Source organism: Nematolebias whitei, chromosome 1 (assembly GCF_014905685.2).
Source record: "Nematolebias whitei isolate Nwh7 chromosome 1, NemWhi1, whole genome shotgun sequence".
In the NCBI taxonomy this organism is placed as follows: domain Eukaryota; kingdom Metazoa; phylum Chordata; class Actinopteri; order Cyprinodontiformes; family Rivulidae; genus Nematolebias; species Nematolebias whitei.
The window spans coordinates 59,493,554-59,520,292 of NC_056498.1; the positions used below are offsets into that span (position 1 = coordinate 59,493,554).

The window sequence follows — 26,739 nt, forward strand, 5'->3', positions numbered from 1 at the left end:
CAAACAATCTGGGCAAAATCAAATATATATTTTACAAATTATAAACCAGCAACCAGACGTACATCAGCATGTGAGAGCATCTTTATTAAACTTGGAGAGTGTATTATTGTGGGATCATCTTACTATTAATTTCTTTATATAAAGGGACCACTTCAAAATATTTAATTTGATCTGCAGTTTTCCCAGCAGTCATGATGTTCCGTGAACAACAGACTCTTGTAAACAGTTGGAAAGCCTTTAGCCGGATCAAATGTTTAGCTGCAAGCAAATCTCTGTGTCATGTGAGGGATGTTGGAAAAACAAAACTTGGACTGAGTCTGTGCTGAAAGTGCTGAAGTTTAGTTGCTGAGATCAGGGAAATGTTTATTGTGAGTGAAGGAAATCTCTGTAGAGCTCAGAGAAAAGTGATTTTTAACTGCTGTTTTACAACAAACGTTACTGACAAGGCCCTCGGTGCTGCTTCACATCCGAGCTCGATGTCAACATTTCAAAGCATTTCTGGAGAACTCTATCAAGCTTTCAAAAAGTATTTAAAATGACTTTAGGTACTCTAAATTTTTCGCATTTGTCCCGTTTGACCTCTCTGTGACTCACTCGGGATTCTCGGCAAGATGTTTCTGACTTCCATCAGGTTTAATTACGCTCATTACTTCAAATATTCAAAGAATTAAACTTTTTCTTCTGTTTTTATATCAAATGTCAGGCTTGTGTTTTCCCTTCGGTGTGTTTAAACAAATGTTGGCTTCATAAACAAAACCTCATGCACAAACTGAAAACAAACATTGAAGGTTTAATTTCCTGTGAGGGAAAAGACTAAATCTAATATAATCAGCTGTGGATAAAAGGAGTACATTTAGCCGACACAGTCTGACCTGCGGTGGAATGCAGCTCCTCGGTGCAGATAACAGGAGTCAGCTGCTGCAGGAGCATGTGAGCGTTTTTATTAGCGTCATCAAGACCCCTGAGATCCTCCTGGTTCCTCACTCGGTCATAACTTTAAGTTACTTTTTTTAAACATTTTCTACACTTGTTTATATATGACATTAACCTTAATTGCTCTAGTTAATTAATTTTTATATTGGTTTGTTTTGTAACATCTTGAAAATTCACAAGCTATAATTTGCAGGTCACAACTCTCACTACAAGAACTGAAGAGCAGCAAATTGAAGTAAAAACTTTAGAAAATAATAAAAATGTGTCCAGCAATTCATGACATATTTTCCTAACGGATAAACGGAGTTGACTCCAAACCGTTAACGGCTAAAGTTTAAACAAAGCTCTTGCACAATTGATCCGAGCTCATATTACCATACCACTTTATTTCTAAAGCACATAAAATACAACATAGCAGCTGACTGAAGTGCTGTACAAAAATAAAAACAAAGAAGAAGAAGAAAACGATAAGACAACTATAAGAAAATAGAAATCAAAACATCACAAATGCAAGGAATGAGTACAACATTAAGACGCAGATGCTAACTCACTTTAGGTTAAAAGCCAAAGAAAAATGTTTTTTTTTGTTGTTGTTTTTTTAAACAAGTTTTAAAAACAAAGTAATGGGGCCTGCCTGACCTTTAGCGGCAGCTCGTTCCACAATTTAGTCTCCTCTGGATTTATCAAAGGTATTCAGGACTGCTAAAAGCATCTGGTCAGATGATCTAAGAGCACGTGATGGCATATAAAGGTGAAGAAGTTCAGACAAATGAGGACTAAACCATTGAAAGACTTAAAAACAAACAATATAACTTTTTAAACTAGACAGGAAGCCAATGAAGGGACACCAAAACTGGAGTTATGTGCTCTTGTTTACCTACACCAGTTCAAACTCGTGCAGCAGCATTTTGTACCAGCTGTAAACGTGAGAGCGAGGCCTGGCTAACTCCGATCAAAAGAGAGTTGCAATAATCCAGACATGAAATGACAAAAGCGTGGATTATTGTCTCCAAGTGGCGCCTAGAAAGGAGGGGCTTGATTTTTGACAGGCGCCTCAGCTGAGAGAAAGATGACTTAAACACGCTGTTGACATGGCAGTCAACTTTCGGGCAAGGGTCCATTTTCACCCCTAAATTTGTGACAGTAGATTTTTTTGTATGGGGCCAAAGAGGGAAAATCAAAGGTGGGGATACTGCTAGAGCCACTGGATTTAAAGATCATAACCTCGCTCAGTCTTGGAGGAAATTAAGTGCCATCCATCCTCTAATGTCATGGAGATAGTCCAGGAGAGACTCAGTGGAGTCGATATGTTTCAAAGGAAAGTAGACTTGACAGTGTAGATGAACATATGCATGAGATATATTCATCAATTAAACGGATTCTTTCATTTTTCTGGACTGTATATAATGTGCATTGAATTTAGAAATGTAACGTGAGACGTTAATTATCTTTGACCCATCAAAATGAATGCGGTCATTTATTAACAGAATCAAAGTTTAACACATCACACATTTACATTAATTGGCAAAATATGGAAAATAACATGGCTAGTTTTAGCAAACTGTACAATTTTGATTATCCACACGGCGGTGGATGAGAACTTTACACAGACATTTCTAAAATATCTGGAATGACTTCTACTTGATAGAAGAATTTTAAAGATGGAAAGATGAAGTTTAAAGGGAGAAAAAGATGGGTGAGGGGGTTTGTTTATGTCGGCACCAGAAACGGCACTCTCCGGGCTTTTCTCAGCTTCTTCCCCAGTACACTTAGGTGTTATAAATCAACTTTTTACCTGGAGATGTCCCCACCGGTACGAAAGTCCATTCAACGCACCCTTTCAGCGTCTCCGTAGGAACAGCTGTGAATCGTCCGAAGTAGTGACGGTGCTTGTTCGACACAAGTTCACCTCACGAGTGGACTTCACATGAGTGGAGTCCGTCAGTGTTCCCCCCAGAGGTGGAAGATGTTATAATCCCATAAGACTCGGAAGAGCTCTGTGGTCATGTCAGGATCTTCCTGTTTCCCAGCACGGGAGCTGCAACGACTCCAAACTCGACTGGAAACTCCACACGACTCTCGACACTCTCCGCCACTCTCCAGACACTGGTTTAAACTAGGAAGTACCGACATTTTAAAGAGCTCTATTTCCGGTTCATTTGGGAGTTTCTGATTGGTCAATATCGACCAGACAGAGGTGTGTTTTGTGACGTAAGAGGTCACTAGGAGTCAGGAAAAACAGCAAGAATGTTATGGAACAGATTGAAAATGTTTTTCAGACAGACGAGAGGGATATTTAGACGAGTTGGCGGAAAACAGGTGCCAGCTTCTCTATTTACGTCTGAGAGGATGTAAAAACAAGACAGTTCGTTCCAACACTTGTCTGCGTTTGAGTCCAACCTTGGACCAACACTGCTCATTCAAAGACAGAAAATCAGAAAATGCATAATTACTCTGTAACAGACCTTAACATGAATTCTAACTTTGCATGAGGATTAAAAATCGTTATTACTGTTTCACAGTTAATAAAAATTGATTAGTTCACTACAACATCTAAAATGGTTTGGACTAAAACACTTTGATTATCAACATTTGTAAAATAGTAATGATAATAAAAAAGAGAGTGTTCTTTCACTTGAATTTTCAAGAAAGAAAATCTCAGGATGGGTCAACCTGTATTTCTGGATTCAAATCAATGAAATGACAGTTTCTGTCCCATATAGTTCTTAAGGTCAAATCCTGACCTTAGGCTTAGTTCACTACAACAGTCATCCACATACAAATGACATTGCACACCATGCTTTCTGAAAATAAAACCCATTAATTCAACCAACAGGCTAGCCTCATTGAGCCACCAGGACTCATTTACAAGAGGGACCTGTTCCAGACAGAACATATAAAGTACAGACAACAATAACGGTAAACGAGGACAACAATAAACTACAGTAAAAATGCAGTTAAAATAAGAGTAGTGTATAAAACATAAATCAGGGTGCCATTAAACAGGGTGAACAAGAACATATTTGCTTTGATTTTTCTATCGACATCAAATGTTTGAAACCCCGTAAAGAAATTAAGGTGGACAACTTCAGTTCTTGTTGCAAGGTGTTGCAGGAGCTGAGTAGGAAAAGGCCTTTTTGCCGAGTTCAGTCCACACTGAGGGAACGCTGCAGGTAATGATGGCCTGAGAGCGCATGTGGAAACTGCACTAGTAGCAGACCAAGGAGGGATTTATAGATGAAAATGAACCAGTGTGGGAGCCTACGTGTAGATAATGACCAACTGACCACGAAGTACAGAGTGCAGTGATGGTATGTTAGTTACAACCAGTTATGAATCTTAGTGCACCATGGTAGACAGCATCCAACATCTGCGAGGAGCTGACAGGAGCATTCATGTAAGTAATGTCACCATAGTCAATGACCGGGTAGGAAGGTAGTGGTTACAAGGCATTTTTTGGCATTCAGAGTTGAGCAATATCTATTTCTGAAAAAGAAAACCAGTTTTAATTTCAGTTTCTTTATCAAGTTATCGATATGTGGTTTAAAAGGGAGATGTGCATCAACCAAAATTCCCAAGTATTTATATGAATCCATAAACTCAATAGGAACACCATGCATGGATGAGATAGGAGGAAGAGTGGCAACTTTAAGTGGAACTCAGTGGCAGAAGATAAAGTGAGAACAGGAGAGGACCAAGAATGGAGCCCTGGGGTACCCCCAGGGGAGGGCAGCAGAAGCAGAGGTAAAATTATCCATCTTCACACTGAAACCTCTATCAGAAAGGTAGGACCTAAACCACTGAAGAGCTAAACCAGTGATGCCCACCCACTGCTCCAATCTAGAGATGAGAATGTCATGGTCGACCATGTCGAAAGCAGCTGTTGAATCTAAAAGAACGAGTAAAAACAGTTCCCAGAATCCTGTGCTAAAAATATGTAATTTAAAAACACTTAAGAGCAGATTCAGTGCTGTGGTATGTTTTGAATCCAGACTGCAAATTTTTAAATGAATCCAGAAAGGCCTTCTGGGTGTAAACAACAAAGCTGGGTGTAAACTATTTTTTTCTAAAATTTTGGATATAAAGGGTAACTTCAAGATTGGTCTAACGTTTGACAAGGAAGATGAATCAAGGCCAGATCGTTTAACAATGTTTGCACCACATGTCTAATATGGCTTGGTACCACACTAAACATCAAACTGCTGTTAATCACATTAAGGATAAAGGGGCCAACAGTAGGAAATACCTCCTTAAGAAAACATGGAGGAACAACATTAAGGAGGGAACCAGATTGCCAGATATTGTGTTGGGGGTTTCCATAGTAACCGCGCGTTTCTCTGTCCAGCCGGGTAAAGACAGTATCTGGCTTCCTGTGCTGGTGGGCCTGCGGGTCGTCTTCATCCCGCTCTTCATGCTCTGCAATGTCACGCCTCGTCATTACCTCCCCGTTCTGTTTTATCACGACGCCTGGTACATCATCTTCATCATCATCTTCTCCTTCTCCAACGGATACCTGGCCAGCCTCTGCATGTGCTTCGGACCAAAGTAAGACTCAAATGCAAAGGCGCCCTGCGCAGAGGAGTTTGTGAAAAATCTCGGCCTGATCACGCTGTCCTGATTCCTGTTCTGTTTTCATGCTGAACCACTTCTTCCTAACAGCTACCCCCTCCGCCCTTTTGTTGTCTTTGTGCAGGAAGGTGCCGCAGCATCAGGCAGAGACAGCGGGCGCCATCATGGCCTTCTTCTTGTCCCTCGGCTTGGCACTGGGTGCTGCCATCTCCTTTGCTGTCCGGGCCATGATCTAAAATCTCCAGAAGAATCTTTCATAAATGTCTGGAGACCACCTCATCTTCATCAATTCCTCCGTCATGAGCTCAGCCGGTATGGAGTGGGGTGTAAACTGGACGGCTAGAGAACAAATCCACAAGTTTTAAGAAAGACTCGATAATCCAATGGGAGCTATAACATATATATATATTTTTTTTTTCCCCCTCAGTCGCACAATGTATTGTGCTTTTACCTGTTTTAGAGGGTTTTATTTTAATCTAGCACTGATCAAAGTAATTTAAAGCCAAAAGTGTTTTAAAAAGTATTTATGAAGGACTCTTAAAGGAGCATCTAGACATGTAATGATTCCAGCAATATTCCTGAAGACTGCACGTAGATCCCCCAAGGTCTGAAACAAAAGGCTATTTTGCAAAGCAATAAAGCTTTTATGTTTTTAAAAAATGTCCCTAAAACTTTTAGAAATAATGCTCTTTGGTGGGATGTAAAGTGTATAAAATACATGAAATTGTCACATTTCAGTGGACTGTTGCAGCTTTTAACTTTGATTTAAACCAAAAAAAACCAACAACGCAAAGACAACATGGGAAAAGATGAACTCTGAGGGATTTCAGCTGAACCACTTCGCTCTGTCACTGCAGCGTTTTAAAATCCTAATCCGTAGCTGATAGATAATTTGACGTTTTCGTGTTTAGTTCTAGACAAAGTCGTTACCAGTCTGCCTCTTACATCACTTTGACTTGAATAGAAACATTTTCTCTTTAGATTTTCAGCCCGTGTTGTTTAGTTTTTGTACTGTTACAAAATAAATTGTGTATTTTTGAAACTTTAATATGCAAAACATGCAGCTGCCATTGAGGTCAAAACAAATGTGACAATATTTGGGAGACTTTTTCTTATTATTTCAGGAAGTGCGTGCCTTTTTATGCTTGTTCTCGTTAAGAGTTAGGTTTTGTACAAGCAATAGTTTTTACTGTGTTGAGCCTGAAGTTGCATCAGTATTTTGTTTGCTTTTTATGGCAATTGCTGCTTTTAAAAAAAAAAAAAAATTGCTTTAGTTATTGTCAGTATTCATTAGAAGAGCTGTTTACATCTTAACCAACTGCTTTTTTTAAAGCACAGTGTTGGTTTTCATTTTTATTTTTAAATATCTGGGTGCCCTAAAGTTGCTCATGTTTCTGCCTCAAACATTGAGAAAATAAATGTGTATTTTTAAATCTCTGGCTCCACCTGTTGGTCATTTCTGGAAATGCAGTAACAGTTTGACCCCTAAGTATTTAAAACACAATCTTTAATATCAAAATGCAAATCGTATTTAAAGGTATTAATACTTGACTAGAAATAATGTAATAAAAGTATTCAGAAACTGGGAAGAAGTACCACAAGCATTAAAAAAAATCGAAGCAATATGAAGATAATCCAAGCCAACAACGTAAATTGTTATGCAGGCTGACTTGTCTGTAAATTTAAGTTTCTACATTTCATGGGCTTTACATGAGGGGAAAAAAAGCACAATTCACCGTTCAGCTTAAAATTTAGACAATGCAAAAGACATGGACTCGTTTTAAATCAGTTAATTGGAGCAAACGGCTCAGCTTGTCGGTGCTACAGTACTATTTTATGTCTCTCAAACCATCATCTTTAGTTCCTTTGGATGCAGCAAAAGAAATTGAATCAAAGTTTCTACAGCTAAGTGTATAAGAAACGATGTTAAAATAATTTGATATTTCCTTAAAAAAAACCAATGCCGCTGTCCGATGAGTTTAGGGGCCATTTTAGACTAAAATTGTTCATTTAAAACGATTAAAAGTGCTCAAATAAAAACAAAACTGGAGCATTAAATGAAAAGGCCGTTTGTTTCTAAAGTAAAACTTCAAGAATAATTGATCAGGTTTTTAAAGAAACAAATGGTGACGGGACTCATGCAGATGTGTACATTTATCTTTTCCCAGATGTAGTTTTTCCAAGAGCATCTTGATGTAAACTGCAGGATCCATGTCGTTCTCTCACTGTCAAAGAAAAACTGGCCTTTTTATTATTTATTACGAAGTGAATCTGCTCAAATGAAGCTCCTTCATACTGTAAACATGTAAAGCCTCTTAAAGAGCACATCATCTGCAGGTATGCAAAGCCACGTTTAAATGTTGCTTATAAAATTAATTTTGGTAGAATATTTTTTCCTTACCCTGCAGCGCCACCATGTGGTCAAATTAAAGATTTTAGAAGTTTATAGAGAATTTTGTCTGTCACATTTTTAAACGCTGATCTCTCGCTGCAGTTCACTTCTTCAGATTCTGCTCCGTTTCTCAGGGGTCACCTCAGCGAGCGAACTCTCATGATGCCCTTTCTGTTGCAGCTGTCGAGCTACTGCAGCCCCCAGATTTGGGGGTGGGGGGGTAAGGGTCTTGCTCAGACTTTCACTTTTTCTGTCCATTTTTTGGCAAGTCCAGGGATTCGAACTGGTGACCTCTTAATCAAAGGTTCGCCTTCTCTAACCTGTGCCCCCCCCCCCCCCCCCCATATCATGAAATGCTGTTACGTTGCAAAATTTCAAAAAATCAAGTTTTTCAGTTTCCAAACAGAAGAACATAAATAAAAAAAATCATGCAACTTATTTTTACAGCCTGACAAGTCGTGCTTTGTCCTTCGCCCACATTTAACATACAGAAAATAACAGACACCTCAGAAACGTAAGATTCAATAACAGACCAAAACAGATGAGAGAATTGTGTTGATTTATTCTCAGAATGAACATTTTAATAAAAAATATAACTTTTAAAGGCAGGAGACGAGGACTGTTTTTCCTTAACCTAAGCCTACAGAAGTGATTGATTCTTTAACTGAAGACTTGTAAGTTGATCAAGAGAAGGAGCTAACCATTGTCATGACTCTTTAAATTGTGTACAGAGCTTATTAAATACAGCAACAGCCTGATTCGCATTTCACATCATATAAAAGGATAAACTACAGAATGATCCTGGTGTTTAATGATTAATCATGGATGGAATCGATAAAAAACATGTTGCAACGAGCTAAATCAAAATGAAAGATTCCCTCTGTTGTGCAGAAAAAGATTTTTATTGAGCCGTTTGAAAACATCAGCTCTGAGGATGAAACTGTAGCTACAAGCTGAACCACATTTCAGTGCTGCTGTTCGGCGTATTGTTTTTGTGCTACTAGTGCTTAGTGTAATTTTAGTTGACGTTCTTCTTAGTTCATATCTTAGATCTTATTACTGTTTTATACTTTTGTTGGATGTAACTGGGACCCTGTTTACATAAAAAACTCTGACTCTGATATCAGGTTCAAAGAAGCATTTAACAACTTTTAGCATCACCTAAAACTACAGCTGTGTGTTTTGAGATGGGAACAATCAAAGTAGCTCTGATTCAAGGTAAAAAAAAACAAAAAAAAAACATTTACCTCTCAAACTCGGCTTGTTCCGATTTGAACAAAGATTTTTCATCGTAAAAACGCAACAAATCAAACCATGAATGAATATCTGAGCTGGAGCTCCTAAAACGGCCTCCAGCAGAGCAGGAGCAGCTTCAACAAGAGGCGTGGATAAAAGTCAAATGTTTAAAATGAGTGACTTCTAAGACCAGGCTCCGAACGTGCAGAGCTGAACGCTTGGCAGGTCTGACACGAGACGAGACCGTTTCAAAGGCTTCGTAAGCTTCTACGATAAAAACATTTAAAACGATCTAAACTTATAAGCAGCTCTTTAGTTATTTATCACAAACATAAAATAGACAACGCCTCATCTCTAGAAGCAACCTGAGCCCAGGAGTTGAATTAAACCTGGTATGTGTTGAAAACTCAAAGGTAAAAGGATCTTTCATTTCTTGCTTTTGATTCAGTTATACATAAACTTCAACTGATTCTAACTCAAGAATTAATGATCAGTTTTTGACAGAATGAAACCGCTGTCATCAGTCTGAATGAGAAGTGAACTGGCCTTAAGGCAAATAATCACATGCGCTTTAAAGAGGTTCAGCTTACGTCTGAGAGCTGCGGCTGTCGGAGGTGTCGGTTTTCCTTGAACAGCAGCGTAATCTTGTAGCGACTGCAGCTTACGTGTGTCAAAGCTTCTCTGCTTCGTCTTCAAGAAGGTGCAGCAGGTAACACGAGGCACTGGGGGGGGGGGGGGGGCTGCAAGTCTGCTACAGACAAAACCAGGGCAGCAAAGAGAGGTCGTCCAGAGAAAAATAGTAAAAAATTAAATAAAAAGAAAAGGTCAGCTTTGGTGTTGAACTAAGTCCACAGTTCTACAGCTGGACAGCATGTGGGCGATGGGGGGTGGTGGAGAGGATCACTGAGTCTTTAACTTGGTCTGCTTGGAGCCCGTTTCTGTTAGGCTGGCTCTGATTGAGTTCACCACTGTCTGTCTGACGTTGTCCTTCATGTAATGTTCAATTTGTGACTTCAGAACCTGGAGGAGAGGAAAAGACCATTGTTACTCCAAAACTGTCCGGAGCAAAGACAAAATGAAACGAGACGACAAAAAAAACTAAAAAAAAACTGAATTTAGCGTGACAACAATTCTCATCCTCGAACTGCAGAGAAAGAAAATGAAAGAACAAGATCAACAAAACATTTAAAGAACAGAACTGATGCTTTCCTCTATAAAATGTTGATTTAGTGCAGGGGTGTCCAAAGTGCGGCCCTAGGGCCATTTGTGGCCCTTGGATTGATTTTGTGCAGCCCTCAACTACAATTAAAGATTAATATGATTTTGACCCAGAGGCTGAAGAAGTTGCTGCAGATGTAGATCTTTAGATTTAATGGTGATACTTTTTAAACCTAATGTTTAGGTTTAACAGCAAAAAATGTGAAAATAATCTCAAAATTAGCTAAATTAAGTACAATACAAAAATATAGCTATAATGAATTCCTTTATGTTACAACAAACCTTCACTAACCGACCAAAGTAGAATTTTGGATAATAATTCATAAAACTGGGCTAAATACAACAAGTGTTTTCAAAGAAATAATTTCGGTTCTCAAAACGGCGGACGCTCAGTGTTGTTTGAGCTCTTTAGCATAACATTTTTCACACAAAGCTTTTAATAAAAAAAACAAAAAAAAACAACTGTAAACAAGTTCTCAGCTTCTTTTTGCAGAGAAACATTTTTTACACAAAGGCATGAGTTTCAACTGTGAATTTTGGAGCTTTGACAAGATGGAGGTTTTTCCCCGAGGTTGGCCTGTTAGCTTAGCTTCTCAGCTTAGCTGCTTTTAACAATCCAAAAACGTGATTTTGGACGGTTAAAATGGACTTTAAAGAAAAAATAGAAAGGGAGGGTGTTGACATTATGAATGTTTTTGTCTTTTGATGCTCTCATTTGTTTAGAATTGTTTTTTTTTTTATTGGCTTATTTTTATTGGCTTATTGTGAGTCATGTGACTTCTCTAATTTATCGCACCTGTGATTAATAAAAAGGTGTGTGCTCCTTCAAAACATTGCTAGAGTGAGGAGGAACAACACGAAGCCAAACCAAGTTTCATGCGTCACGTTTAATGCTGTGCCAAAAGTGAACTCTGTTAACAGAGGGGTCAGTGAAGAGCACCGGAGTTGAGCCTTTAGTCATCCAGTGTCTTCAATAGAAAGAGAGAGACACGAAGAAACGATGAAGCTGATAAATGAAAATGAGGTCGATAATTTTCATTTATCATGGGATTAATTGATTTAATTGTTTATTGCGACAGGCCTACTGTGAGACTTCATGTTCTCCTCAAGTACAGCCAGGTGGTGCAACAGCTGAAATGAAGAAAGCATTGGCTGTTTAAGTGAAAGGAGCTCTGAACCATGACATGAAACCATAATCTGACGGACTTAGGAAGACGGATAACGGCTGTGAAGACGAGGCTTGACAGGCGAGCTTTAACAGGAGGTGATAAGACATGAGGGGCGCTCCAGCTGTGGACAGACTGCTTCAGACCTGAAGTCTAACTTCAGAAAGGCTAATGTTATGTAATGACTATAGGAGCCGTCAGATTTTCAGAGAAACCCTGAAGAAACTGCTGGTGTGATTTTTGACAGATGAGCAAACAGCACAGTCTGTGGCGCGCTTAAAGGAAAATGATCTGCTTTACCTCTGGTGCAAACATGTTCACAAGCCATTTGATAATTAACGTTTATGCCAATTAAAAAGATGACAGATTTTCTAAACTGTGTCTGACATAAATATAGAATATCAGGAGCGTCTACTTTTAGTTTAGGACCGTTAAAACATTTAGGTTTTAAGAGTTAATAAGAAAAAATGTTGTCAACTTCATCCATCCATCCATTTTCTTTACCCGCTTATTCCATTTTGGGTCACGGGGGTCGCTGGTGCCCATGTCCAGCAATCACTGTGCGAGGGGCGGGGTACACCCTGGACAGGTCGCAAGTCCATCACAGGGCCTGTTGTCAACTTACAAAAAGTAAAACTATTATGAATCATTTGACAGCTTTTTGAAATAGCACAAGTTTGTGTTTGCACACGTGTCTTACAATCCTAGAGGAAAAAAGTTAAATAACAGATAAACTATTGCTAATGCATAAATGTATATAAATAGAGCTGGGTGATATGGATCAAAATTAACATCTCAATATTTTATTATAAATGCGATATACGATATATATCTCTATTTTTTTCTTTCCATAAAGTAATAACAAAAATATATTTCTGAGTCAAAGCTTTGTCATAGTTGTCACACAGGCACATTTATTAACAGCTGGAACTCTACAAAATAAATGTTTAAAAAATTTACTATTTACATATATTAGTTTATTTTTTAGACATTTATTTACATATATTAAATAATAATCCTGTTCAGCTGAGGGCAGCTGTGGCTGAGAGGCTAGAGCAGTCTCCTCCAATAGGAGAGCTGGGGGTTCGATTCCACCAGCAGTCACATGCTGAAGTGTTCCTGAGCAAGACATTGAACTCATTGCCTCTGATGTGTCCCATCCATGAATTTTCATTCATTCAATTCATTCAACCTTTATTTAGACAAGTAAATCCCATTGAGCCTCGAGGACTCATTTACAAGAGAGACCTGATTTCAACAAAGAATGGTGACAACAATGGACAGTTATAAAAAGGCATACAGATTTTTTTTTTTTTAAACAAATAAGATGGCAAAAACAGTAACAAACAGCTAGATTATAAGGCAATTATAGAAAACTAAAAACAGGAACATGTCTGCATTGGTCCCTGCCAGGAGTCCAACAGATTCTTAAAGCCACTTAGAGAGGTCAAGGTCGAGAGCTTCAGATCTTTTTGTAAGATATTCCAGGAAACAGGAGCGGAGTAGGAGAAGGCCCTTTTGCCTAGTTCAGTCCTCACTGAGGGAACACTGCAGGTAATAATGTCCTGAGAGCGCACGCTGTAGCTGCACTCACGCAGAGACATGTAGGAGGAGATGTATGAAGGCAACAGACCAAGAAGTGATTTAAAGATGAAAATGTACCAGTGAGAGAGTCTGTGTGAAGTTAATGATGACCAGTTAACCAATGAATACAGGGTGCAGTGGTGGGTACGATAATCACAGCCAGTTCTGAATCTTAGTGCACCATGATAGACAGCATCCAACATCTGCAGGGTTCTTGTAGGAGCGTTCATGTAAATAATGTCACCATAGTCAATGGAGAGGAGGAAAATAGCAGATACAAGGTGTTTCCTAGCATTCAGAGTTAGACAGGATCTGTTTCTGAAAAAGAAACCCAGTTTAACTTTCAGTTTCTTTACTAGGTTTTCCACATGGAGCTTAAAAGAGAGATGTGAGTCGACCAAGACACCCAAATATTTATAGGAATCAACAACAGCTTCACGGTTCATACTTCACTTCCGCTGTTTAAATGGTGAAAAAGATTTGTAGTTCCGACCTTACGTCAGGACCATTTTCAGCATTATCTACAAAAATCATTTTTCTGCCCTTCATCTGACAATCTAAATCCAAACTAGCTCCGAAAGAACATTGTTTTTTCCCTCAGCAGCAGCTGCTCTTCATATCTCCCATGTTTACTTGTTGTGGTAAACATCTCCACCCACCTCCTATAGAAGCAGGAAGGAGCGGAGCGGCTGAGGGGCTGGGTTTGTGTTCAAGGAGGGAGAAGGAGGGGGGCCGAGTGGGAGAAAGACAGCAGGAGGATTTTCAAGTATAAAACTATATTGTTTTATATCGTGATAGTCTCAACTTATATCGCAAAAAAATTTTATATTGATATTTTGAAAATATCGATATCTCGCCCAGCTCTATATGTAACTTAAACACTACAGAGCAATGAGCACGACAAAGTGTGCATCACAACATATTCTAAGAGAAACAACTAGATATTACACAAAAGAACAAATAGGTGGCAATCAAATTACTAATAATTCATTCTGCTGGGAAAAAAATGACCTAAAAAATTAAACTGGTTTCAACCTGAACAAACTGGACATGTGATGCAAACATACAAGACTGTCAGCGTTACCCGCTTTATCAAAGAATAAAATTTACTGTGATGATTATTAGCAGAGCATCAGAAGTCATACTGATATTTTCTGACATTTTAAAGTCCAATTTAAAACTTGGTGAATTGTTACTCTGTAGTTGCAGCTCTAAATAACAATTTTCTATTATTTCTACACCGGAACGTATTGTATCCGAGGAACAAAAGCGCAAACACTTACCTATCTGAACACCTAAAGCACTTCCAATTAAGTTGAACCATTACAAATATCAACATTTTCATGTAGTAACATTTATAGAATTAAAAAAAAATAATAATAACACACTGCTCACCTCTTCCCAGAGTGCATCAGCCAGCTGGTCTATCAACTCCCCTGCTTCCAGGAACTCTCCGTAATACTTCACGTATCCCCAGATGCAGAGCAGCAGCAGCGTCACGGTCGTCACCAGATTAGCCAGCAAAGCCAGAGTGCTCAGGCCGATGAAGCCCGTGATGCCAGAGATCATGTAGGTGACAAACATGACGACGAAGAGCATGGCGGGGGTGCGAGCCACGTAGAAGATGTTTTTGCCGTCGTTCTGCTTTGCGAAGTTGCCGTAGACCTCGTCCAGCTCAGACTCCAGCTGTGTTTGGTAGCGCTGGCAGAATTCTTCGCCGCCCATTTTTTTCACAGAGCGGAAAATATTCACAGATTCTTCGCGCAACTCCTTGTGGTGGCACTCCAGGTCAGCCGGCGCCATGTAGGGCCTGCCCCCTCCGCAAACCTGTTGGAACAAACAACAGAGTGGAAGAGATTCCAGTGGCATTTGAAATAGGGGTGCACCGATAAATCGACACCCGATTTCCTTAATTTGGGGAAATCGGCCGATACTTGCACAAGAAACCAATTTTACCGATATTTTGTCGTTTTAACAACAATTGTCTAAACTTCATTTATATTTCAGAGCACTGCCTCATGGCCAGTTAAAACCAGTTTGTATTGTTTCTAGGATATTGTTCAAGGGAATGTTTTTCAATAAAATAAGACTGGAAATTTGAAGGTACATTGTGAACTTACAACAATGTCGCTTATAAAACAATATCAGTATCGGCCAAAACTGGAATCGGCAGTTCAAACTTTTTAGAAATCGGTGCTCGGCCAGAAAACTGCAATGGGTGCACCCCTAATTTGAACAACAAATCTAATTTTACGTACATTCTTATGGCAAAACATGCTTGAGAAATGGAGCTTTAAGAGTTTAATTTCTTCTCATCTGATAAAGTCTGTTGCTCTTCCAGTAGTGCCGTCTAATTTCACACGACTACGACTTTTTTTTAATGTGATTAAACATGAAGAAAAGTGGCATTTGCAGCAGCTTCCATTCACCTTCATAACATTTTAAACCGCAACACAACTGGCAAGCTGCTGTGATTTCATTTTGTGAGACAAGTTACACAGTGAGAGGACTTTAGTGATGTAATACACTTTGTCTAAATGAAGCCTGAGGAGAGACTAATGTCCGTTTCTTTCAACAGATAAACACTTTCTTTTATGGAATTTAATCATGCAACATGAATTTACTTCCTGCTTTTCTACAAAAACACCTGGAGAGTTCTAGCCTTCAAAATTCATTGAGATTTTTCTAATTTATTTTGACATATGGTGAAATAAAGAGTTCTCTTACCTTCTCCATGTTTTTGTTATACGAGTCTTTGGCTCTTGCCACAGCTGTCAAATTGTTGGCCTCTGCAGTTGCCTGAAAACAAGAAACAGGTGATGAGATAACACTGAACTATTTTTTATTACTTTACTGCAATATTAATTATGCAAGCCATTTTTAATCATATGTTTGTGGGTATGGCTGGAAAACGTGTACTTACCCTGTTGATGTTAAAAAAAAAGTATCTCTAATTATCTAGCCAACATTACAATGACAAATTAAATCTAAAAACTATATGGTACATAACCCATTTCAATTAAAACATATTAATAATAATTAAATGATTTGAACCTAAAAAAAGACAAAAAATATTTTCAGAATCGTCAAATAATTTTGTGTCATTTGTTAAACCAGGAAGGTCATATTGAGATCATAAATTATTTATTTTTAGGGGGTCCTGAGGACACACACAGTGGGGTGTTATCTGCTTTTTTTCTAGTCGCAGCCACACCCAACTTCATGTATTTTACAGGATATAACACCTAAAATTTAATGTTGAAACACGTTTAGTATTCTGCTTCATTATCCTTCTTTCAATTAAAGAGTCTGTGAGATATAAGGACAACAGTTCTGCAAGAAAAATCAGGATTAACTATGACCAAACGCAATTTTAGATCAACGGTTATTCCGTCTATGTCCGATTACTTTTTATTTTTTATTCTGCATCAGTTTTTCAAACGCACTGATTCTTTAAAGACCAGCTGTTCCAAGGTGTACAGAATGAGGCCTGGCATCATCCTGCTGAAATAACCACAGCTCACAGAGAAAGAGATAAACATACGGAAACAAGAACCAGGTTCTTTGGACTTTGAAATGAGAAATGTTTTTCTAAGAAGCCACAACCCATCCCTGCTTGGAAAGATGAGCAGATAATTTACATCTACTATTCCAAACATCTTAGCAGTCAATTAATCTGTTGTAGAAACTGGCAGAACGTTCAAACATCTTAACAAATCCCAAATAAAGTTAGTAAAACATGCATCAACTGACCAGCAGCATAGACTTTGGGTGAGGAAGCTCGTCACCTTGGTAGATCTTTATGTAGGACTGCAAGAACGAAAACGCAAAAGACAAACGTTACACACACGAGTCAAACTTCAATTACAAGACTGATAGCTTCTCGATTTTTTATTTTTTTTTTACAAATGCAAAAACTATTTATTGTTAATATCTGTTAGTGTGTTTAAATACGTTTCTTATGCGTCTGCGCCGAGAACAACATAAGAATTTGGAAGTTAGGTTTCGCAAAATAAACAATCCCAACAAATGAAGACAAAAACATTTACCAGTATCTGTTTTAGCCAGACAACTAAACCAGTATGGCAGGTATGAAATGTGTGTATCAAACAACTGAAATGTCTTAAAAATGCTGCAGCACCCTGAAGTACTCCACAAGTTCCCCACAGGTGACTTTTTTCCCGGCAATCTCCTTTTCTACTAATCGATCTGGGGCCAGGAGGAGAGGCATCAGCTTGGCCAGCTCAGTTTTAAAATCCTCCTGTATGTCTGAAAGAGACAAAAACCAGAAGTTACACTTCTGACATGTGCCGTTACCGTATATCCTGGCATGCCAACAGCTATTACACTGCATCGTTGGTACAGGTGTGGGGTTTTGGTCTCACCTCTCAGTCTGCCGTCAAAGTTCTTGTTTGTGGCCACGTTGAGGCCAGGATGTGGCAGCAGGAAGCAGCTGATGTTAGAGAAGCAGGAATGGACGTGCTTCCTCACATTCTGCAGCTCTTCATGTTGCTTTTCTCTAACCTGCAATTAATAAAAACAGCCCAGGTGTGAGGTTTTCTTTGTCCTCGTGTACGTAACTGCATACCACCACGTATGTTGGTAGTGCCAAAACAAGTGTGCATTTTCAGCTCGACTTTATCTGAACAACACCTGTAATTTTTTTTCCAGGAAAGCGTTTCCTCCTTCCAGTCCATACTCATAATCATAAGGATAACACCAGTCTCGAATCAGAAACATTAGGGACTGAAACAAAAACACAAAATGGTCAGGCATGTTGTCACTTGTTTTATTTAACAATATAAAGAAAGGAAAATGCATCATATGCTAATGAATTGTAATTTCTATGTGCACATTTTGTCCTGACTAACTTAATTGGTTTAAAACGACCTAGATGATGTAGTGGCCATGTTTATTGATCACACAGCATTGTTGCACTAATTGGACCACAGATTGGCAAATGACCCAACCACAGAAATCAATTAAGTCTCTTACATCTGATTCACAGTCACAGACAAAACCAGTACGATTTTGGCAGAAGAAATTGGAAAACTCAGACCTCATAAATCCCTAACCAGGAAAATCACTGTAAGGAAAATAAAAATTACTGTAATGCCACTTTAATTGGTGATCTGAGACTTTTCTGTGCTGCTCATTATCCATGCTGCTGATCTTCGACTTATATGTGCTGCTGATTATCTATGCTGCTGATCTCTTGCCTCTAAGCTGCTGTATTCATACCCATCTGCTCACTACAGACTCATGTTCAGGCTGCTGTTTAATATAACGTATTATTTTACATTATTTGTGTTTAGTGTATATCTTAGATCCTTATACACTGTTTATTTTTATACTTTATATTTTTGCTATTTTTGGGTGTAACTGGGACCTTGTGTACACAATTTCGTTTCACCTCATGTACCACATGTGATGCAAATGACAATAAAGAACCTTGAACCTCTTTAGCTTTACATATATAACACATGTTAGAATAATGTGCATATGGTCATTAAAAACTGGCAGTACCTGGAAAGGTGTCAGGTGAATGTCTTCCATTGCCAGCCGGCCATATTCTGTAAAGAGCTTCAAAGAAAAAAAAATTAAAATCATTATAAAACAGTAAACAATGCAACATTCCAATGAGGGGAAAAAAAAAGACACAAACCTGCAGATGCTGCAGATCATCCTCCTGTATGTTCTGTGATAAGTTAAACACCTGGAAAAAAACACATAATGTGAGCATAGATCTACATGCAAATGTCTTAGTTACCAAAACAGAAAGGTCAATTTTTTTTCAGAACAAAACACTTAAATGTCACCTGGACAGAGCTGGTCATCGTGCTGAGGGCGAACACAGTGGCAGAGTCCTTCATGGTGGAGTGGCTGTCAAATGCTCCCTGAGTGTCAACGAGAAGCACACCCACCTGCAACAACAGCCAGAGTGAGTTTCTGCTTTGTCAAAAGCTCATCAACAAAAAAGATTATAGATGTTGATCAGTACGCCAGGAGAATCCGACCTTGCTGCCGTCAGGCTTGTCGACCACAAACACCTCGTTCCAGAGCAGAATTCCTGTGGTCTCCCTCTCGCAGCCTCCCCTCCAGCTGAACCCTGTCAGGGGCTCATCATCGCCTCCTATCCATGAGTCACTCTGCTGCAGGAGGATTGTGGGGGGGGGGGAAATATGGAGATTTGTTAAGATGTAAAACCTCTTCTATTATTAGACAACATTTGACAAACTTCACTCTGAAAGAGCTGAATCCATCGATGGAGAGTGCACTTTTTGGTCAAGGTCATAATTTATCCTGACATCACATGGTACAATTTTGACAAAAACGTATTTATATATTAACTGTTTGTTGCAGCAGCCGGTTTAAACAAACCACTGGGTAACAAAAGGTTAAAAAAAGACGAGGGGAAAAATAAAACTTAAAAATTATTCATCTCATCCATCTTCCTCTCACAAAACATTTCTATTTGAGCGTGAACATCTTCAAACTAGATCAACTGAACCTTCTGCGTTTATTCCAGACGTGTGAGAAAAGCTGCTAATTAAAAAAGGTAATAAAAATGGTGTTTTTAAAGCAAGTACCAGATCTGAGTCAGAGCGTATACTGAAGTCTGACTCCTGTTCAGTAAAACAATGCAGTGCAACTCGTTTGATGACATGAAGACTCATTTCTTTAGGAACTATTCATGAGAACTGATAATACACCCAATAATGACTTCATTACAACTCCCACAAATCATTGCTGTGAAAGTTGTCTGCACTTGTAAAATACTTTTCATAACATTAACAGTTTTTCCATGAAACACCGTCAACGAAAAACATGCAGAGACTTGCAAGGCGATCTGTGTGTGGCCCAACAGCTGGGAGAGACAGCTGTAAACTCACACATCATTCTTCATCGAATGCTGTTGTGTCCAAGAGTGTGTATGTGAGTGTAAAGTGATCCTGGGGTGGCTCCGGTCAGAAAGTTTGAACGACAGCGTGTGACAGATTATGGTTAGGATTGTGCATTTAAAAAAAATTTAAAAATATTTAATTTAAAAAAGGATGATGAAGTTCTCCTTTCTTGTAGCGTGAGACTAGTTAAAACTACTCTGGTGTACACCCGTGGTCCACAGTTTAAAATTTAAATTAATCAAGAACCTCGGATGAGAATAAACTTGCTCATGACCAACACATGTGAGAGCCAGCTGTAATCTCATCTGCTGCGCTTGTTCATGAGTCCACCTGTTTTTATAGTATCAGCTGACGGCAAGTGTTCCACAGTTATAAAGCTCAGAGGAAGGAGGAGCCGTTTTGTGTTTACTCAGCTCTCGTAAACACATTCTCAGAAAGTACCGTTCAGAATTTAAAGACGGGCGAAACAGTCATTTTACAGATAGTTGTGAAATGAATCATCATAAAGAAGGAAATCAGGTCTGATTTCAGTTCTTATGATGATCAACTTTGGGTTTGAAACTGAACGATGTTTTAAGGTAAATATGGATGATTTAAAACAACTGCTCTGCAAACAGAAACAAAAATCACTTAAATGACTCCAAACTGAGTTTTTATTTTAAATTAACTCTTAAATCATGTGCTCTAATAAACACTTTGCCTCACCTGACTGTACATGTAGCGCAGCATGAAGTCCAACAGGAAGGACTTGCCCTTGCGAAAAGCGCCGGCCACAGACACGACCACCACGTTCAGGTCCTTCACGTGATCCTGCAGCAGGATCTTTTCCAGCGCAGAAGTGTCCAGCTGAAATGAGTGCTCGTCTAAATTGGCCAAAAGAATCGGGACGGGTTTGGCCTTTTCCTCTTCCACCACAGCCTGGAGAGACAGGTTTCCAGTCAATCAGAACTCACACCAAGAGAAGCTCATGTGACTAAACTGCAGTTTGCTAGTTTCAGAGGGGAAACAAACAAAAAATTACCTCATCCAACAAAGTAATAAATCATCACAGATTTATTTTCACCTTCAAAATACCTTTTCAACTATACAAATGAAAATTGAACGCAATAAAAAGGTAATAAAGGATCTTCAAACAGGATACGTCCACATGCTTATTAGTGCAAAGGAAGATAAAACTTTACCTTATCCTCCTCGATGCCTTCGTCTGGTGAGGGGATGGGGCTGTCACCAAAGCCTGAGTTTTCAGTAAACTTATTTTCACAGCGGCCCTCAGTCATCTTTAAAGGAAGCGTCGGCTTGTGTGGTGCAACGGGGGCATTATTCATGTCTTTACAACCTTTAGATAACAGAATAATGCAAAAAGAGAAAACAAAGTTGCACCGGTTACAAAGAAAATCCTGTTGCAAGTACAAAGTTAGAAAGTTGAAGGAAAACAAACAACATTGAAGTAGGTTTTCAAAGGAACACAGAAAGTTTTCCAAGATTCCAACAAAGTTAAGTCATGTCCTCTGGAGGGTTTCTTTGTGTTGGAACATTTTGTCTTTCATCCAAAGGACTTCATCAGTCCGAGGAGCCGCAACTAGGGCTGTCACGATAACAAATTTTGCTGGGCGATTGTCTCAAAAATTATTGCGATAAACTATAATATTGTTTGAAATTTGACAATAATTAGTAATTGACAAATTGAAGAAGAAATATTGGGTTAATTTTTGTGTGTAGTATCTTTTTTGACCACTGGATGGCAGTATAAGACTGTATGAACCAAAGGATGGCTAGTAAGGGAGCAAGCAGCGTGTCTCGAAGAAAAATGGGAGAGGGCCCCTTGACTGACACGGGCTGTCCCATTCCTATTTTTCGGTTCTCAAAATGGCGGACGCTCGGTGTGGTTTGAGTTTGATACAAAGCTTTTAATAAAAAAATCAGTAAACAAGTTCTCAGCTTCTTTTTGCAGACAAAAACAACTTTTTACACAAAGACATGTATTTCAACTGTGAATTTTGGAGCTTTGACAAGATGGAAGTTTTTTCCCCGAGGTCAGCCTGTTAGCTTCGCTTCTTAGCTTTGCTGCTTTTAACGATCGAAAAACACAATTTTGGACGGTTAAAATTGATTTTAAAGAGCAAAGAGAAAGGGAGGGGTCAGTGAAGAGCACCAGAGTTGAGCTTTTTGTCATCCAGTGTCTTCAGTAGAAAGAGAGACACGAAGAAACGATAGTCGATAAATGAGGTAGATCATTTTCATTTATCACGTGATTAATTGATTTATTGTTTATTGCGACATGCCTAGCAACAACAAACTCGGTTCCATAAATATTACTTATAATACTTTATAAATCCGAGGAGCCTCCTCGGACTGATGAAGTCTTTTGAATAAAAGAAGAAACGTTTCAACACAAACAACAAAAATGGTTAAATCATGTCATCTGGATCAGTTTCTTTAAGTGCAGAAACGTTTCTTCCACCAACCAGAGGACTTTGTCAGTCTGCGACCTGCCAACCCGATCTGTCCCATAGGTATCCTTCACTGCTGTGTTTCAAGTCAACCTCCTGTTGTAATCTCAGAAGCAGGCTTGTTTTTTTTTTTGTTTTTTTCCATTTACCCTTTATTTATACAGGTAGTCTAAGGTCAGAGAAATGCGTGTTTGTTTACCCTGTGGAGCGGGTCCGGTCTGTTTACATTCACACTGTGCTCGAACTGTGCTGGAGTTCACTTCTACTGGACAGAGACCTAGGTTTTAGCCCGGGCCAGAGTTCACCTTTTGTTCCGTGACAGAGTTCGATGGCGCGTTCACACCTCCCTAAACGAACCGGACTTTCTAGGAAAATGAGCTAGAGTTCGATTAAAGCGGACTAAACAGGGCTGGTGTGAATGCACCCTCATTGAGCCACAAGAACTCATTTTCAAGAGAGACCTGTTTAGGGAGCAGATGGGGGTTAAGGACCTTGCTCATGGACCCAGAGTGGAGCGAATGAGGGTGGGGGCAGGTGTAGGTGCTTCACCTACCCCACCCACATTTTTTTTTATGTTGTCGATACCGGGGCTTGAACCGACCATCTTCCGATCACAGGCCCACCTTCTCTAACCTCTGCGCCACCACTCCCCTTTTTAACACGTGCAAAGAGAGCACACCCATCCGAAACCATCAGTCATCATTAACAGCAATCAAGTGTTTTAGGCCAGGTGGCCAACTTGCTACTCACAGAAACAGCCTGTGGACAACCAAGGCCACAGTGGTTCAGAAAAACACAGTTTCAACACAAAGAATCCGTTCAGAGAACCTGACGTAACTTTGTTAGATTTTTTTTACCTGGATTATTGAGCATGAACGTCACGTTTTCCAACATTTTGTTTACATCTGTTTGTTCGTTTTAGAGTAGGAGAGGATTAATTATCTTATATGAATCAAAGTGAAGATGTGGATCGTTCTAGATTTCTGTGGGGAACAGTTATCCCCTCCAGGCTGCTCTTCTAGGTCAAACTCAAAAAAAGCTTTCTGGTGAAAATCACAACGGACCATAAAAAAGGACAAGAATAAAATGCGAGGACAGCCTTTAAAAACGTTCATTCACTATATTGATATTTCACGGACAGCCGTTCTCAAACAGATTTCTATTAAAACAGTTTTAGTGTTCCTCTGTTGCCTTTATGTTCTATAGCAAATGCACCAAATCCCAAATTTAATTGCCTGCTAATGTTGATCATAGTTTGAGTTTTCAGCATCACTTTGAGGATGGCAAATAATTTTTTTATGTAGAGGTTATTCATAATTTTACATAGGCTAATCAAAACTGTTAGTAAGTCACTTCATTTTTAATTAAAAAAACTTTCTCTTTTATAGGAAAACAATCCTTCTCTCATTTTCTCTGTGAATACAAAAATCACCAACACAGAATATAAAAACACTTGCCGGTACTTGAGAAACACTTAAAGAAACAATCCTCAAGCCCAACATATAAAAAATAGAAGTCCAAACAGGTTGAACCACAAGCGCCTTACTCAGTCAAATATCTCTGTGATGATGAACCATTCTGTTGTTTAAAATTCCAGAGCACACCGTCTCACGTCAGATTTAAATCAGGTTTAGGCAAACTAACTAACATGACTTACTCTTCCACTTTGTTTTCATTCATTCAACCTTTATTTAAACAGATGAGTCACATTGAGCCTCGAAGACTCATTTACAAGTGACACCTGTTTGGACAGACAATAAAAAGTGGTGACAAATGATACATATGGTTTGTGTCACTTTGTTTATTGTCCTCGAGAAGCAGACATGTATTAAAAGTCAAACCATCTACTGATAAATAAATTTTATTCTGAATTAAAAAAAGCACAAAAAGTGTAAAAGTTTAGGACAAGTTTAGTCATCGCTTCATAAAACCCCTCGACACACGAGTAGCTTCAAATGTTAAAAACAGCAGAGTGATTTTTTATTTTCTATTAGCTAAATTGACACTTTAAGCTAGAGTTTCAGTGACATCAAATTATAATTGTGTTGCTTTTAAACCTATTTTTAATGGTAGAATTTTCAACCCAGCTGCTAACAAGTCCACGTCCAAAACATTGACGATGTATAAACACTGCCAAAATATGACTAGTATGACAAGCTGAACACGTGATTCAGTGTCTATTGTTGACGCAAACAAAACAAAGCTTACACTTTACAAACAGTTTAAATTAAATGTTTTTCATGCACGGCTGCAGGCACTGCCATGTGTAAACTAAGAAATCACATTTAAAGAACATGGGGTAAACTAAAACTGACATACCAGTAATTAAATACACGATATTAAAATGCTTTACAGTTAAATTATTTTAAAAAGTAAGTCTCATAGTTACATTGATTTTCCACAAAAAAAAAAAAAAAAAAAAAAAAAGATTTTCAGTTGTTTGCACATTTTCTGTAACAATAATCTGACTCAGTTTTAGGTTTCAGGCTGTGGATTCAACAAAACAAGTGATGCAAACACATCAGGATGAGCTTCTCACTAGTTAACATTACTGTCTGGACAAAACCAGTCAAACAATAATTCTGGACTACATAAATAAATGGTTTAAATCCAGATTTGGGGATGTCGAACATTATGATTGTTTAAACGAGACTGAATGCAAACAGAACATCTAAAGCTCAACCTGGAAGTACTGCAAAAGGATGCGGGGATGTTAATGGAACAACGCAATCTGCATTACAGACAAATTAGCCCACAAGATGTCCTCAGTTTGTTGCATTGCAGATTCTCTTCAAGTCCAGAACGACACTCAGCAAAGTAAAGCGGCAGACTGGAGCCATGGAAAGAACCCACAAAGACGTGGCAAGAAGGATGTGTTGCAGCCGAAAGTGAGAGGGAGAAGACATCAATAAATAATCACAGAAGTAATAATAGAAAGCGTAGATAAAGCATTAAGTGCGCTGAACGCACACACACACTTGATAAAAGTGTCCAGCGCACTATGCTCGACAGCTTGCAGAACATAATGGCTGAACTAAAATTAGCGATCTTGCTATCTTGTGAAGGCTCTGCTTTTTTTTCTTGCAAGTTACCGGTGCTCACAAGGAATAAAGTAGTTTATCTAAACAGACAACTATATTCACTGTTGTATTCTGTTTAATCTAAAATGACAAAAAAGGTGTGTAATCTGGACAAGCTAGCCTACATCTGTGAACTGTATCCAAAATCAGCTTTCAGCTCCCTTGACTCCTGCACTACATTTGAAGCAGCCTCTGAGGACACGCAGTGATAGTAGGAGTCAAAATAATGAGGCCACACTTCAACTGAGCAGTTTTAATGAGCCTTAAGGAGGGAAGCACTATAAAAAAAAAAAAGTATATGTAAACTATTATTCAGATAATCCAGACACCCTAATTTCCATGCTTGCCAGCACCAACAAGACTTTTTTTTTTTTTCTGGAAACAAGTCAAGGAGGGCAAAGGCAGAGTTGCAGCAGGCAGAGCAATGAGGGCAAAGTGCAGATAAAGAGGCAGATGGCTTTTAGAAAAGTAGACATGGAGGTCATTACGAAAGAAGATTTGTAATCGTACTGTATGTCGGTGATGAGCCATGGAGACTGATTTTTTTTACAAGTGTGGACTAAATTTAGTGACGGATACGCACAAATATCAGTGCGCATATTATTAGTATTGCAAGGGGCTGCGATAAAGCATTGGCCATTTTAAGTGTTATGCATTCATGTTCTATTTGCTAGTAATTTATTTAGTCACTGGTCATTCATATTAAACAATTTTGTGCAGCCCTATTAGAGGCGAAGTTGTCACAGTTTGCCAGAACAGACAAAATAAGGCCTGCAAAATGAAAACAACTTACACTTCTTACATTACACTGATGGGGGTGAGCATTACAACAAATAGCCTATCATTTATTATCATTATACATACGTTATTAGAGGTTTAATATACCTACACTCATATCTGATAAATCTAATAAAACAAGATTTGTACACTACTGAAAGATGAGGCATAAAATCAAAAACAATCAGCATCCATCCACAGTACAATGGCTTTGTTTACTTTGATTTTGCTGTATTATTATTGTATTTTAACATATCCAGCAGTGTTAAAAGTTGCCTCAGTTACGTGGATAAGCCTGCAGACAGACTGAGCAGACTAATAATAACCAGGGTGTGTAAAAATATCACAGTAATTGCTCGGATAAGATTAACGCACTTTTAAGAACATCCAACTCAATGGAAAATATTTTTATGTTCAGTAAAAAATACG

At 38.7% G+C, this 26,739-nt stretch overlaps 2 protein-coding genes across 2 annotated transcripts in view; one reads left to right on the forward strand and one right to left on the reverse strand.

The window, feature by feature from the left end:
- The window catches only part of LOC119412618 (equilibrative nucleoside transporter 1), a 33,110-nt gene extending 26,235 nt beyond the window's left edge, over positions 1-6,875 (forward strand). Inside the window, exons 12-13 of the mRNA XM_037679655.1 lie at positions 5,279-5,478; positions 5,627-6,875. Coding sequence (XP_037535583.1) covers positions 5,279-5,478; positions 5,627-5,738 — 312 coding nt within the window. The 3' untranslated portion in view covers positions 5,739-6,875. The remainder of the gene's footprint in view (positions 1-5,278; positions 5,479-5,626) is intronic.
- A 2,985-nt stretch (positions 6,876-9,860) lies between these two features.
- Positions 9,861-21,304, reverse strand: LOC119412609 (atlastin-2). The gene is made up of 13 exons (XM_037679645.1): positions 21,185-21,304; positions 20,709-20,921; positions 19,116-19,250; positions 18,918-19,022; positions 18,764-18,814; positions 18,625-18,681; positions 17,752-17,844; positions 17,484-17,622; positions 17,240-17,367; positions 16,852-16,908; positions 15,826-15,897; positions 14,494-14,925; positions 9,861-10,150 (listed from the first exon to the last, which is right to left on the reverse strand). The coding sequence occupies exons 1-13, from the start codon at positions 21,278-21,280 to the stop codon at positions 10,031-10,033; spliced, it is 1,698 nt and encodes a 565-aa protein (XP_037535573.1). The 5' UTR covers positions 21,281-21,304; the 3' UTR covers positions 9,861-10,030.
- Between the last annotated feature and the right edge of the window lie 5,435 nt (positions 21,305-26,739).

Coding starts and splice junctions, on each gene's coding strand:
- LOC119412609 (XM_037679645.1), bottom strand. CDS start 21,280: ATGACTGAGGGCCGCTGTGAAAATAAGTTTACTGAAAACTCAGGCTTT. Junction 18,815..18,917: donor CGATGACCAGCTCTGTCCAG/GTGACATTTAAG, acceptor GTTTTTTTCCAG/GTGTTTAACTTATCACAGAA. Junction 17,845..18,624: donor TTCACCTGACACCTTTCCAG/GTACTGCCAGTT, acceptor TTTTTGTTTCAG/TCCCTAATGTTTCTGATTCG.